The sequence below is a fragment of the Engraulis encrasicolus genome, chromosome 6 (assembly GCF_034702125.1).
Source record: "Engraulis encrasicolus isolate BLACKSEA-1 chromosome 6, IST_EnEncr_1.0, whole genome shotgun sequence".
Lineage (NCBI taxonomy): Eukaryota > Metazoa > Chordata > Actinopteri > Clupeiformes > Engraulidae > Engraulis > Engraulis encrasicolus.
The window spans coordinates 13,798,511-13,812,798 of record NC_085862.1 but is presented as its reverse complement, the minus strand read 5'-3'; the positions used below and the strand labels follow the sequence as shown (position 1 = coordinate 13,812,798).

General features: G+C 43.9%; 1 protein-coding gene across 1 annotated transcript in view; it reads left to right on the top strand.

Annotated features, from left to right (window-relative positions):
• Positions 1 to 4,665: 4,665 nt before the first annotated feature.
• comp (cartilage oligomeric matrix protein) overlaps positions 4,666 to 14,288 on the top strand; it is a 33,470-nt gene continuing 23,847 nt past the window's right edge. The window contains exons 1-7 of the mRNA XM_063200704.1: positions 4,666 to 4,839; positions 8,758 to 8,831; positions 9,295 to 9,346; positions 10,776 to 10,930; positions 11,331 to 11,468; positions 13,296 to 13,370; positions 14,089 to 14,238. Of these exons, the coding sequence (XP_063056774.1) occupies positions 4,773 to 4,839; positions 8,758 to 8,831; positions 9,295 to 9,346; positions 10,776 to 10,930; positions 11,331 to 11,468; positions 13,296 to 13,370; positions 14,089 to 14,238 (711 nt within the window). The 5' untranslated portion in view covers positions 4,666 to 4,772. The remainder of the gene's footprint in view (positions 4,840 to 8,757; positions 8,832 to 9,294; positions 9,347 to 10,775; positions 10,931 to 11,330; positions 11,469 to 13,295; positions 13,371 to 14,088; positions 14,239 to 14,288) is intronic.

Here is a 14,288-nt window from a genome sequence, read left to right as displayed (position 1 = left end):
TTAAGGATTTTCAGCATCTAGCATGGGTATGGTTTTGTTGTTGTGTTGTCCTTACTGTGAAGGTGCTGGTGGGTATTCCAAGAACATGACTAACTGATAAACCTGACTAAGTTAAATTACTGGAATTGGTAAACCTAATAAAAGATAACCCACAGACATCACTTGGATAAGAAAATGAAGACTCCAGGCTCTTCTATTAGAGGATTTACCACTACTTCAAGGTTAACTTGAACTACTACTGAGTAGGGATGTAAATAAATTCAAAATGTATCGATGTATCGGAAGTATCGGCCGGCGATTTAATCAAATCGCATCGTATTGTGGGGCATTTTTAAGAATCGAAAAGAATCGAATCGCTGGCCCCTGTGCAATGCCCTAGCTCCATAACACAATAGTAGTGGAAAAGTAATTGGAAAAAATCGAATCGAACCGAATCGCATCGTATCGTGGGGAATTCTTAAGTATCGAAAAAAAATCGAATCCCTGATTTAAGAAATCGATACCGTATCGTATCGTCATGAAGGCTGTGATTTACACCCCTACTACTGAGCCAGGTTCTCAGAATACTCCCCTGCTCATTTCCTGCCAATTTGCCACAAGTACTGGGGCCTATACTACAAAGCTGGTTCAGGATAAGTTAAGCTTAAGTTAAGTGGTAAATCATCTAATACTAGAGCTTTTCTTTAGAAAGTGAGGACTCCAGTCTCTTCTATTAGATGATTTACCTCTTAACTTATAGAGAAAAAGTTTAAAAAAATATATACTTGCACACCGTAAAAGCTCCCTTGACATGATTTTATTGTAATAAAAAAGACACAACATTTCGAACGGCAAGGTCTTCGTCAGGTTTAAACTTGTTCTCCATATACTATTTTTGATATTCTGCACCCGTAGCTAGTTGCTATTTTCAGATGTGCGCGCACCTTTCACTTTTTTACCTCTTAACTTAACCTTAACTCATCCTGAACCAGCTTTGTAGTATAGGCCCCTGGACAGAGAAGTTGCTTTTTAACAAGTCCAATAAACCTGCTGGCAACACTTGTGTGCAGCTGTGTGACAGTTGGGGGTCTATTCTAAGAACATGGTTAAGTGATACACCTGGCTTAGCTAACCAAGAGGAAGTGGTAAACCTGCTAATAGATAAATCACATGTGATATTTAGTTAAAGAAAATGAGGACTCCAGGCTCTTCTATTAGCTGATTTAACCTCAAGGTTAACTTAACCTATAGTTTACTACTTCTGAGCCAGGTTCTTGGAACACTCCCCAGGGCCCGTTGCTGTGAAGCTTCACTTTACCAGCCACTTACACTTGCGCAGCACGAACGGTGTGTTCACAGCACTCCACAATGTTTACGTTACCGGTTGGTCCACTGCATGACATGTTATGTAAGGAAACCTGGCTGAACTGGGGGTAGAAATAGGGCCGGGCACTGTTGGTTTAAAGGGGCCCCTCATAATTAGCGGCACAAAACTGACTGACCGGTGGGCCCCGCACCTTTGTGGGCAAATATTTTCAGAAATGTTTAAAAAAAAACAAAAAAAACAAATAGGGGCCTAAGAGGGTGCAGGGCCCACCGGGAAATGCCCGCTATGTTAGATGGCCAATCCAGCACTGCAAGGAAGTGCCTTAGTGAAACTCCTGCACGGAGTTCAACCCACCTCCTGGAAGGAAAACATCTTTGGTGTTGTCACGCTCCGGCTTTTAAATTAAAAGTGACAGCAAGTGGTTGTCCATTTGCTTTATGTAAGCAGCCAGCTTTGACCAGCACGCACCCCTGGGGCAGGAGCCTGCAGAGTGGGTCTCCACAGGGGTCAAATGGATGGTCTCACCCCCTCACAAAAGGTGAAATCTATCGCACCTCCTCACTGGCGTAACGCAAGTACTTCAGGCCCCCCAGCAAGCTACCAAGAATGGGCCCCCGAATGAAAAAAGAGGGCCTAATATCTTGTAGAGGGGGCCCGTTTCTTCAAGTCAAGGGCCCATATGGGCTCCCAGCCTTGTATGAGCCCCCTGCCTCACGGGGGCTCCGGGGGTATACTTTACGCACTTGCATCCCCTCACCAGTTGAACTGGTCGTACCCCCTCAAAGGGGTTAAGGCTGTCTCACCATCCACTCACTTTAATCTAGAGTGGTCTAACCCTCACAGAATGTCAAAAGTGTCTCACCCCTCAACCCACTCACTCCGACTTAGGATGGTCAAAGTAGCCCATCTAAGAAGGTCAGATTAGACTTCAGCAACTGCGAGCGTGAAAAGTCGCGTGGGAGTGGCCACGAACCAATTTTGTATTCATGCATCTGCGAGCTCTGCGAGGTCCGAGGTCTCGTTGCCAGCCACATTTGAAATTGCGCGATTAGGCTACTTTCACTACATTGTAAGCACTGCGGTCATTATTAAGCAATGTTGCTTTCTATCCCGGTTAGCTAGGTATTTTCACACAAATTGCAAAGGCAATGCAGTGGTATCATTATTTGACATACCCAGTCTGTTTCACGAGCAGAAAATGCAAGCATGTAAAGACAGTTGATTCTGCCGATGTGTGTTTACATTCGGTGGAGGAACGGTAGTAAAACCGCAGGCATTGTGCCACGAGTGTTCAACTGATGCATTGTTTGTTACTTAGCTTAGCTTCGTGTATTTACACACATTTACACACAAGGCATTAATAAAGTTTTTAACAGAATACAGCTCTGCTCTCGCAAACTACTGGCATTGCGCTGCCACAAGAACAGAACAAGGAAGTAGTGAGACGACCAATCATAGTGCCTTTTTGTCTGCGTACTCCGCGTCCGTCCGACGGATAGTTAGAATTTTTTCGAGGCGCTAGACGACGGGCGCAGAGCCTCTGAGAGGGGGGCGTGGACTCGCATAGACAGAAAACGGACGGACGCAGATTCTATGCGAGCGAAGCATAAATCTAGCTTAAGAAGGTCACAGTATGTGTCTCACCCCTCACAGAGGGTCAAATATGTCTGACCTTTGACCCTTCTGCTACTACAGAAGGGGAATAGATCATTGATGAAGCTCACTTCCTCCTCTTCCTCCCATCTGATCTGTGTAGCTCAGGGCAAAACTTAGGCTTCTCAGCCATGTGATTTCTTTTTATCACAGGACAAGGAGTACTTCATATGTTTGGCACAAGTTGACCTGTCTCTCTAAGCAAGATGTTACCTTGAAGTAGTAAGGAAGTTGCGTGATGTGAAGTGCCAGGATATTTTTTTGCTATTTGCATTACCGCACGCTTGCTTTTACAGCCTAGCTGGCCGGCCTGCATGCATGTGGCAGGTTTTCAGGGAGGCAGATTTCACTGTAGTACTGTAGGTCTGTACTGGGAGGCCTGGCAAAATGGACCCCAGGTACCGCCGCCGGAGTCCGGGCCGCATCTGGCCCAAGTGCGGCCCGAGGTCCACTGCTGTGGCGGCATGACATACAGCCAGGCCTGTCAAGGTGCAGCGAGCGGGAGGGAGACCTCAGGGGTCTCAGGGAGGGAATGTGCTCCACATCTGTAAAGGCAATCACTGGCAAATAAGACATACAACAACACAAACAACCAGTCGAGCCCTGCCTGGAAATCTTAAGGGAAGAGAGAGAGAGAGAGAGAGAGAGAGAGAGAGAGAGAGAGAGAGAGAGAGAGAGAGAAAGAAATGGTTTGCTGGAATGTAAAAACTAATGTTTTGATTCATTCATCATTCATAAATCCATTTTTTTGTAGAGATGGAAATATTAAAGATAAAACATCTTTCTTACCAAAAGGCTCACACAAACAACCAGCCCTGGAAAACTTAAGGGAAGAAAGAAAAATATAGAAACAGTTTGATGGAATGCAAGAAATGATGGTTTACTTTACACACCACACTCATTCATGAGATCCATTCTTTCTTGTAAAGATGACAATAATAAGATAAAACATATTCCTACATAGCAAAAGATTAATTACCCACATTATTTAATTACAACCACCACTGGTCAGCTCTGATGTAAAGCAATTAAAACATTAATAAGAAAACTTAATTGGGCTTCTTTACATTTTATAATTAAAACGCACTCACCCCGTGCTCAGATACTTGTTGAACAGATGTTCGTGTCAGTAAAATTATCATACTGGGTGAAAAGCAATTTCAATCAATGGCACTGAAAGACATTGAGAGTTGACTACTATTCCTTCCAAACGACACTATATGAAAGAAGTACAAACCAGGTAGGCCCGTGGCAGCTTGTAGTGGACGTTTTGTAAAGTAATAGAAGTAATTAAAATGTAATGTAATGTAATAAAAAAGAGTGCTAGATAAAAAAGAGATGAAAAAGACTGGATAGATTAGATATGATTTCAGTATTCTATGCATACTTCCAATATCACACACACAATAACATCTGAGAAATATCATAAATATTTGTATTCAAATACCCGTATATCTATGGGCCTAAAAGTGTGCCATAATGTGTGGAGGCACCTCTGATTCTAAGCTATTGAGAACTGATGGGAAATGGCTAGTATAAAGTACCACCCACACATACACACACACCCACACATACACACACACTCACACACCCTCGCTCTCACACACACTCCCTCAAACACACCCTTGCTCACACACACTCCCTCACACACGCTGGAGTCTTGCAGTCTACTTAGATCCTCATCATACCGGACCTGATGAGGTTCGGAGAGCACTAAAGAGGAGGCAGCCCTGTTTGGATCCAACCTTTAGTTTTCTCTCTATATATAAATACTATATATATTACATATATTTGTTTAGTGAGTAGGAACAAAATGCTCTGGATTTTGCCGCTTGTGGTTGCGTTAACCCAACGCCACATCACTGTATCTGGACAAAGAGGTAAGAGGATCTTTTTTTCCCTCCTTTCCGCTCTTCTAAAACATCTGTGAAAAACGAAATAGTAATATTAACAACTACTGCTAAAATGTTTATCATAACTATTATTACATGTTATTATGGAATGAAAATAATTACACACAATAGTGACATACAGTATGTGCATGGTGTAGTATATTCCTAACACAGAAACACTGAGAATTCTTAAATTGACTCCATCCGGGTTCCGTTTACTGTCATCATGCAATAACAAAACTGAGAACTTAACAATGTAATTCATCAATATTCCTCCTACTGTCCTTACAGTACTATAATGTCTCGTAAAACAGTAACACCTTCATGTTATAGGCTTTTGTGTTTTGTTGTTACAGTATGTGTCATATATTGAATTCATGCTATGAGGGAGGTATTTTTATGGCTGTGTCGTTTTAAAGAGATTCTCTTGTGCCATGTGTAAGAGATGCCTCTCTCTGGCTGACTAGCAGCAGCCAGCGTGTTTCAGTAGCAGAGAGAGAGAGAGAGAGAGAGAGAGAGAGAGAGAGAGAGAGAGAGAGAGAGAGAGAGAGAGAGAGAGAGAGAGAGAGAGATGGAGTGATGGAGTGATGGAGGGAGGGAGTGCTAGAGCGCTGTGCCGGTGCTGGGAATTCATTTGGAAAACATGGACTGGGCTAATGGAAAGAGCACACATCCCCTCCTCCGCTCTCAGGCTCTAAGGCCTGCAGGTCGTGGGTGGGGACAGGGGGTGAAGTGGGGTTTGGGGTGTGTGTGTGTGAGGGGGTGGAGTGGGGTTTGGGGTGTGTGTGTGTGTGTGTGTGTGTGTGTGTGTGTGTGTGTGTGTGTGTGTGTGTGTGTGTGTGTGTGTGTGTGTGTGTGTGTGTGTGTGTGTGTGTGTGTGTGTGTTTGTGTGTGTGTGGGTTGGGTTGCGTGAGGGTGTGTTGGTAGCTCCCTCGCTGAAGTTCTCTAGAGGCCGAGGAGCACAGAGGGTCACCTGAATGGAGAGGCTACACACACACACACACACACACACACACACACACACACACACACACACACACACACACACACACACACACACACACACACACACACACACACACACACACACACACACACACCTTACCCATAACCCCCTCCCCCTCACCTATAACTCCCTTCTCCACCACCCATACCCATAACCACCATCCCCCCTTACCAATAACCCCCCCCCACACACACACACACACACACACACACACATTTCTCATGACCCCCATCCCCACCATATCCCAACCCCCACCCCCCACCCCTTGCCAACATCCTTAACCTTCTCATCAGGGACCAAACTGGCCACAACTGTGCACAGAGTCCTGAACTCATAAATTGCCACCTTGGACAAGCTCATAAAAGAAAGACAAACAACAGCAAAGGGCCAGGGGGCACTCCTTCCCTGCATCCCCCCCAGGGAGCACTTTCACCCCTACAACACCCCCAGCCTTACCGAACTTCTACACCTCACTCTAAACGAAAACAGCAGAATGTGATTGTTATTGCAAACCTTCTGCAGCTGTTGTAAAATAACAAGAATGCAATACTCAAGATCTGCTGATCTGCAGACTTAAGAGCCAGAAGGGGGAGAGAGAGAGAGAGAGAGAGAGAGAGAGAGAGAGAGAGAGAGAGAGAGAGAGAGAGAGAGAGAGAGAGAGAGCAAGAGAGAGAGAGAGCAAGAGAGAGAGAGGTGTAGACAGGGAGCGCTATTGAAAGTAGTTGTGCAGGGTATAGTGATGCTTAGTTTATTGATGTGCACAGATGGGGCGATGGTCTGTACAACTCATTGAGCAGCATGCTGATGTGATGGGATGCATGCCAGGCCCAAGAGGAGAACAGATACACTTTGAAATGGCTGAGAAACTCCATCTATCTCTTTACCACAAAAACTTCATTGAAAATCATCATGGCATTAGAGTAGAGTAGTAGATTAGAGTATCGTTTATTGATTCCAGGGGGAAAGTAGCATACACACATAAATAAAGACATTGCCCACAAGACATAACACACATATTGACACATAAAATAATCATATATAGCTCACTGTTGCATACATTTACACGCACACACATACTCTAATCACAGGCAGTGGGTGAATATATTTATCTATATAGCACAGCAACTGGACGTTTACGCAAACTCATATACAGTTACCAGTCAGTGGCCTACCAGGGGGTATCATATAACCATTTGTACACACTCATAAACACACACCCACACCTACAGTAAGCCTACACACACACACACACATGGTCCACTCACACACACACACACATGGTCCACGCGCTCGCGCGCACACACACACACACACACACCTGCCCTGAAACCACTGCCCTCCCAAAGTGTGTATCATATACATGACTTCAACCCATCTACAACTAGCACGGAGAGACTGGACAAGATATAGTACATATGAAGAGTTCAGATGCAAAACCCCCTAACTCCATTTCTGAAGACCTGCACTTCTATATGTTTAGAGAACACCGTTGTGGGTTTGGTTTACATTCATATACTTAATAATACATATAAATAGTTATATTACATAAATAAATAAAAAAGTATGGAATTTTGATAGCTTTGTATTAAATAAAAATGAATTCATATTATTTTCTGAAAAGGCACTTAGGGGGTTTTGCAGATGAGCTCTTCATATATTCTTCTGTCTGACAAGCATGTTCCAAATGATACATGCAGATGTTTAGGAGGCAAAAAAACATGGCAGCATTCGTAGCCAGGGTCAGCATGGTGTAACAAACTACCGGATATGGTAGGCCTATAGTATACTATATCTGAGCTGTTACTATGCTCTGTGAATCAATAACATTACACCTTGTTGAAAATGATGAATCGGTTGATGACTTGAAAATTACGATGGCTGTCATATTTATACTGACCACTTTAAAAGAGAGAGACGCTAAACAATATTCTTTGCCTAATCATTTGGAATGTGGTGTAATGCAGTCAGTGCTAGTTGAAGTGTGCTATATTTGACTGTGCATTGTCAATTATTACATTACATTGTTATTGCTATTACATTACACCTAGCCTTTTATCCAAAGCAACTTACTATCTGTAATAGGGTATGTGTTACAGTCCCTGGAGCAATGTGGAGTTAGGCACTTCAGTCATGGATAGTGTGGGATTCAAACTTGTAACCTTTCCATTCCAAGACTGACTCCCCATTAAGCTACTGCTGCCAATGCTAACTGGGGTGAGTTTCTCAAAAGGGAAGTTGTTAGCCAGTTAGCAACTTCGGTAGTTGCCAATGGGAAAATGCATTGAAAGCAACGAAGTAGCCAATGTAGTAAATAACTTTGGTTTCGAGAAATTCACCCCAGTGTGCTGTCACTGTGTGGGATAGTGGATTGTCAATGCCAACTGGGGAGCATGTCTATGTCTCCACGAGACAATGGTCCCACATCACTAAAACTTTTTTTTTTTTAGGCTCAGTGGTCCGACAGCCCAATGGTTCCACCCCAAAACCTTCCCTTAAAACCAACCTCATCAGGCCTTGTTTTTAAGATGTCCATGTAGGACCTGCCATATTAATAATGACATTTTAATTTGAAGTGCCATAGTCAGAGAATTTATTCTTGTTTTTTCAACCTCATTGGAATCATGCCTAAACCTGTCAGTAAACACCAACAATATAATAAGACAAGATACTTACCTCTGTGGTAGCAATTGGCTTAAAACTGAATTACAAAAGTATTTGTGACGTGGGACCAATGGACCAGCTGTAGGAAGATAGAGCTAACCCCTGCAAACTGAACTGATCTGAACAGTGCTGTGTGTGACTGTGGATCATTGCTAACTGAAGTGTGTTGTCACTGTGTGTGGATCTGAATCGTCAATGCTAACTTACGTGTGCTGTGCTGTGTGTGTCTCTGGGTGCAGATGGGGAGATCATCAACCAGATCAAGGGGACCAATCAGGCGCTGGCTGACATCAAAGAGCTCCTCAAGCAACAGGTGACTACAGAGACTACTCCTTCTGAATGTGTTCGTCATCGTTTTCAGCACGCCTGTCGTTGTCATCAGGACCTGATCTTTTCACTGAAACATGCTGAATGGTTGTTACTCGGTTTTAAATGCGATGTCATCTGGCCGGGCCTGACTTGACACTTTAATGTGTGTGTGTGTGTGTGTGTGTGTGTGTGTGTGTGTGTGTGTGTGTGTGTGTGTGTGTGTGTGTGTGTGTGTGTGTGTGTGTGTGTGTGTGTGTGTGTGTGTGTGTGTGTGTGTGTGTGTGTGTGTGTGTGTGTGTGTGTGAGAGATACTCTATGGATGACATGACCTGTAGATGAATGTTGACTTGCATGTGTGATAATCTCCACCACAGAGTTCCACGTACTGTAGACAATACTGTAGATGTGTCGTCATGGGACTGGTATCCATGGGTGTCAACCCTGTGATGCGGTTGCTTCTCTTGCAGATCCAAGAGATCGTCTTCCTGAAGAACACCGTCATGGAGTGTGAGGCGTGCGGTGAGTGGTCATCATGACATCAGACATCACATCATCAGAGGTGTCAAAAGTAGAAGTAGCAGTAGAAATGTGCTAAAGTTTCCTTCCGTTGTAGAGAGTTACTTGTGCACAATCCCTGGTGCTGAACAAAAAGATTGCGTATTTTTTTTAAAAAGGTTCGCACACTCTTTTGGATTTTTTTCTTCTTTAATTTTTTTTTTCTTTTTTTTATTCATTCATTCAATGGCAGTGATGTTTTGACCTCTCGGTCTTCCTCAGATTCCAGCCTATCTGGAAGTTTCCTTCCAGCACAGATGACTTCAGCAAGTAAATGGTCTATTGCTGTCTGTTGCCAGATAGAAAATGCTGAATTATTGTACCAAAACCTCAAAAATATTGTTTTTGGGGGCTTTTTGGGAGGAAATTATTGTACAAGACCCAAATTGTTGTTTCAAGACATCTAAATGAATTGAATAACAACCCTGAAATTATCGTACATCACGTTTTATCGTACAGAGGACAAAATTATGGTACAAATATGATTATTATCGTACATCTGGCAACACTGCTGTAGGCTACAGTACCTGTCTTATACGCTCAACTGATTCTGAGCTGGTTGGATCAAATTTGTGGCAGTTTTTTTTCAGGTTTTGTCAGTAACAACAATGTGGCCTAGCTATCTCAGTAGGTGGAATAACTCTGTGTAACATATCATGTAGCCTACTGGTGTTGTTACGTACGCCATGAATTGACTTCCACCTTTACTTTTTGTTTTGCACTTCATGCACCTGAATAGTAATTCTAGTAATAGAAGGGGACCATGGCTTTAGTTACCTCCGCCAAGGAGGTTATGTTTTCGGTCACATTGGTTTGTCTGTCTGTCTGTCTGTCTGTCTGTCTGTCTGTCTGTCTGTCTGTCTGTCTGTCTGTCAGCAGGATAACTCAAAAAGTTATGAACAGATTTTGATGACATTTTGTGGAATTGTTGGAAATGACAAAAGGAAGAAGTGATTACATGTTTGGTGGTGATGGGGGTCACGATCGGGATCATTTTTAAAGCTTCTTCACCATTGTGGGATAGGGCGAATTGTGACATTCCAGTTTCTAACTCCACAAAAACAAGGCAGAGTGACTTGAAAAAAAAGGGTGTAACATACTCACATGTTCTATCAAACAGCTTCCTTGGCGGAGGTCTGAACTCTCTGAATGCATTTCTAGTTTGATAGTAGGACAAACCCCCAGGTCCCCTCTATTACAGTAGGTTTACTCTCCTGGGACTAACTTTGCTTGGTTAGTAGGCCTAACTATACTGTAAGACATTGCAAGCCAGTTAAACGTGAAAAGTAAGTTATCCTACCTTATGTTCGTAAATTAACTCAACTCGAGGCTTAACTCAACTCGGGGCTAATTTACAAAGAAACGTGTCCTATTTTGTGCTCTCCTCTTGCAGCAATGCGTGGGGTCATTGAGCCCCCAAAAGCCACGTGTGACCCCAACCCGTGCCACCCGGGCGTGAAGTGTACCGAGACAGCGGACGGAATCTCATGTGGACCCTGCCCAGACGGCATGCTGGGTAATGGAACACACTGCACCGATATCGACGAGGTGAGCCAATTCACCCCCCCTACACACGCACACACACACACACGCACACACACACACACACACACACACACACACACACACACACACACACACACACACACACACACACACACACACACACACACACACACACACACACACACACACACACCTTCATCATCATTCATGACAACACAGTCCCCAATAAATCTATAATCTACATCCTACAATACTAAAGTAATTGCTTGGTGATGGAATGGACAGTGTACGCTAGAAGTCTCTGGGTTATTTTGTCATGTCAATGGTATGCGTTCTTGCCGAAGCTTTCTGCTCCTTGGCATCGTGCGTAGGCGCATTGTTGGTAAACATGAAATCTATGTATGTAGCGGTCATCTCTCTGCCTCTTCTGCTGTGTCCCCAGTGTAAGGTGATCCCGTGCGCCATGGGGGTGCGCTGTGTCAACACGGCGCCCGGGTTCCGCTGTGGGCCCTGTCTGGCCGGCTACATGGGCCCCCAGGTGCAGGGCGTGGGACTGGACTACGCCCGCAGAAACAAACAGGTGCGCTGCTGATAACTCTTCTCTATCAACAGATATGGCGCAGCCGTGGCCTAGTGATTGGAGAGTTGGTCTTTCAATCAAGGGGTTGCAGGTTCGAATCCCCCCCTGACCTCTCCCTACATCTCCATCCATGGCTGAAGTGGCCTTGAGCAAGGCACCTAACCCCACATTGCTCCAGGGCCTATAACCAATACCCTGACAAATAATAACTGTAAGTCGCTTTGAATAAATGAAAGCGTCAGCTAAATGCAATGTAATGTAATGTAATCAGGGCCGGATTAAGATGGCCTGGGGCCCCTAGGCTACAGGTTATTGTGGGCCCCCCCCAGAAGGCAAATTTTGAAACAAATGCACATAGACAGTGTCATAATTACAAGCTGGAAATTAGGGATAACATATTTACCAACTGTACTGAACAGCATCGTCACAATTCTGCAATTTTTCACTTTTCGCCAATCAGGGGCCCCCTGGCAGGTGGGGGCCCCTAGGCTGCAGCCATATCTAGCCTGTGCATTAATCCGGCCCTGAATGTAATATAATATCATGACCCACCTATGTGTATTCAAGTCACAGCTACTGTATACACACGGCACATACCCTTACACTAGGGATGGTACAAACCGAACCGAAAACCAAAACCGTACAATTCACACACCATACCGAACCGTGAAATGCAGTCCATGGCAAACCGCAATTCATGTACTGCCCAGAAAAATATGTAAAACAGAGATTCTAGGAGTATCTTATCCAGTCTCTCTGATTAACACGTTAACATATAAGAGCAATCAGAGGATGACACAATTAAAATCACACCATTTTCACATTATAAGCCTATACAAACCATTTAGTGCTGAGTCTGATTGTATTAGCCACTTGAAAGAGGGCTCAGACAGCGCACATCAGTTGACGACAGCTGATTCAACTTGTGCATCATCACTTTATAATTGCAGTTATATAAATATGGTTTAATATTCCCAGTGCACCATTTACCATGAACTGAAAAAAAGAACCGTAGAGAACCGTAAACCGTGACCTTCATACCGTGATATGAACCGAACCGTGAATTTTGTGAACCGTTCCACCCCTACCTTACACAGATATCATGATACACCTACACAAATTATAGATATACATATATGCCACAGATACACATACAGATGTCACAGATCCACCTACACAGCAGGGCTTGACATCGGCACCTGCCAACAAACCAAATGCCGGTAAAACTTGGCTGTGGCTGGTAATAATTTCACTGTTGCTAGCCAATTTGTCAGGTAGCTTATTCATTGGAGATGTCTGAGTAGCCTATATTCTGCTGTTTGCCCTTTGTGTAGCTACTAATTGTTTATATGTAAGTTCAAGAAAAAGCTCAGTTACTCAGTTTCCATTAGTTGTATTTATTTCCCTGTAGAACGCTATGCGCTCATCTTCTTGCTTTAGCACCGCATCTTCTGAGGTTAGATGAACAGTGTCACAATAAAGAAAAAAAAACACAGCGTTCTCAGAGATAGTTGCCATGGCCGTAACTACCATTGAGGACACAGAGGTCATGTCCTCTGTATTTTCTTCAGTTATGTAAAATTTATCTATGATGAAAATATATGATCAACAATGATAAATTCAGTCTGTATACGCCTCCCCCATTTATCCTCAAGGCAGTGATTAATGAAAACAATCTTAAGAGATTGACTGAAGTGTTTGAAGCATTCTAAATGTACAGTATGCAGTACAGCACGCCATATTTGAACTCGGTATTTGAAAATGTCTGGTTACGGACCTGATGGTTGCACACCTCTTTACCTCTCCTATTCTCCTCTACTTGGGCAGATCTGCAGAGACATCAACGAGTGTGAGATCAACAACGGCGACTGCGTGCAGAATGCCAACTGCATCAACACACCTGTACGTGACTTGACAGACTTCTCCATAACTGAGTAGCAATCATCATCCTTACAGGGCCGGACCGGCCATCTGGCATAGCGGACATCCCAGTGGGCCCGCACCCTCGTGAGCACCTAATTTTAGAAATGTTAAAAAACTTTTTTTTTTCACATTTATGAAAATTAGGGCCCACGAGGGTGCGGGGCCCACCGGTGAGTCAGTTCTGCTCCGCTAATTATGAGGGGACCCTTGAAGCCTATTGTGCTACTGTACTATTGTATGGGTCAATGATCTTTTTTTGGGCTCGGACGGCAGGTGGTATACAACCACAGCTAATGGCCTTAAAATAATTATTAATTGGTAATTAATGTACTTCAATTGAAATGCTGCTTAGATACTGTCCACCTCTCTAACTGTCCTATCAACAAAGTCGTAAAAGACAAAAAAAAACCCTTCGGGATTAAATAGTTCCCTCGAGTTTACATTACAACTTTCAATTAATCCCGAATAGTGAGGTGTTTACGTACGTGATGTTTTCAAAGCAGAATTAAGTTTTATTCAGAATTAAGTTGAGTTCATTTTCAATTCAGTGTCTCATGTAAACGAGGCCATTGTGTGTGTGTGTGTGTGTGTGTGTGTGTGTGTGTGTGTGTGTGTGTGTGTGTGTGTGTGTGTGTGTGTGTGTGTGTGTGTGTGTGTGTGTGTGTGTGTGTGTGTGTGTGTGTGTGTGTGTTGACAGGGCTCGTACAGGTGTACGTGCAAGCCCGGCTTCACAGGTGACCAGCTGAGCGGCTGCAAGGCGGATCGGGGGTGTGGCGAGGGCCAGGTCAGCCCCTGCCACGCCCACGCCGACTGCATCACCAACCAGGACGGCACCATAGAGTGTGTGGTGAGTTTCCCAACGAAAGTTCCAGACGTCTGAAATCAAAATCCCAGTCT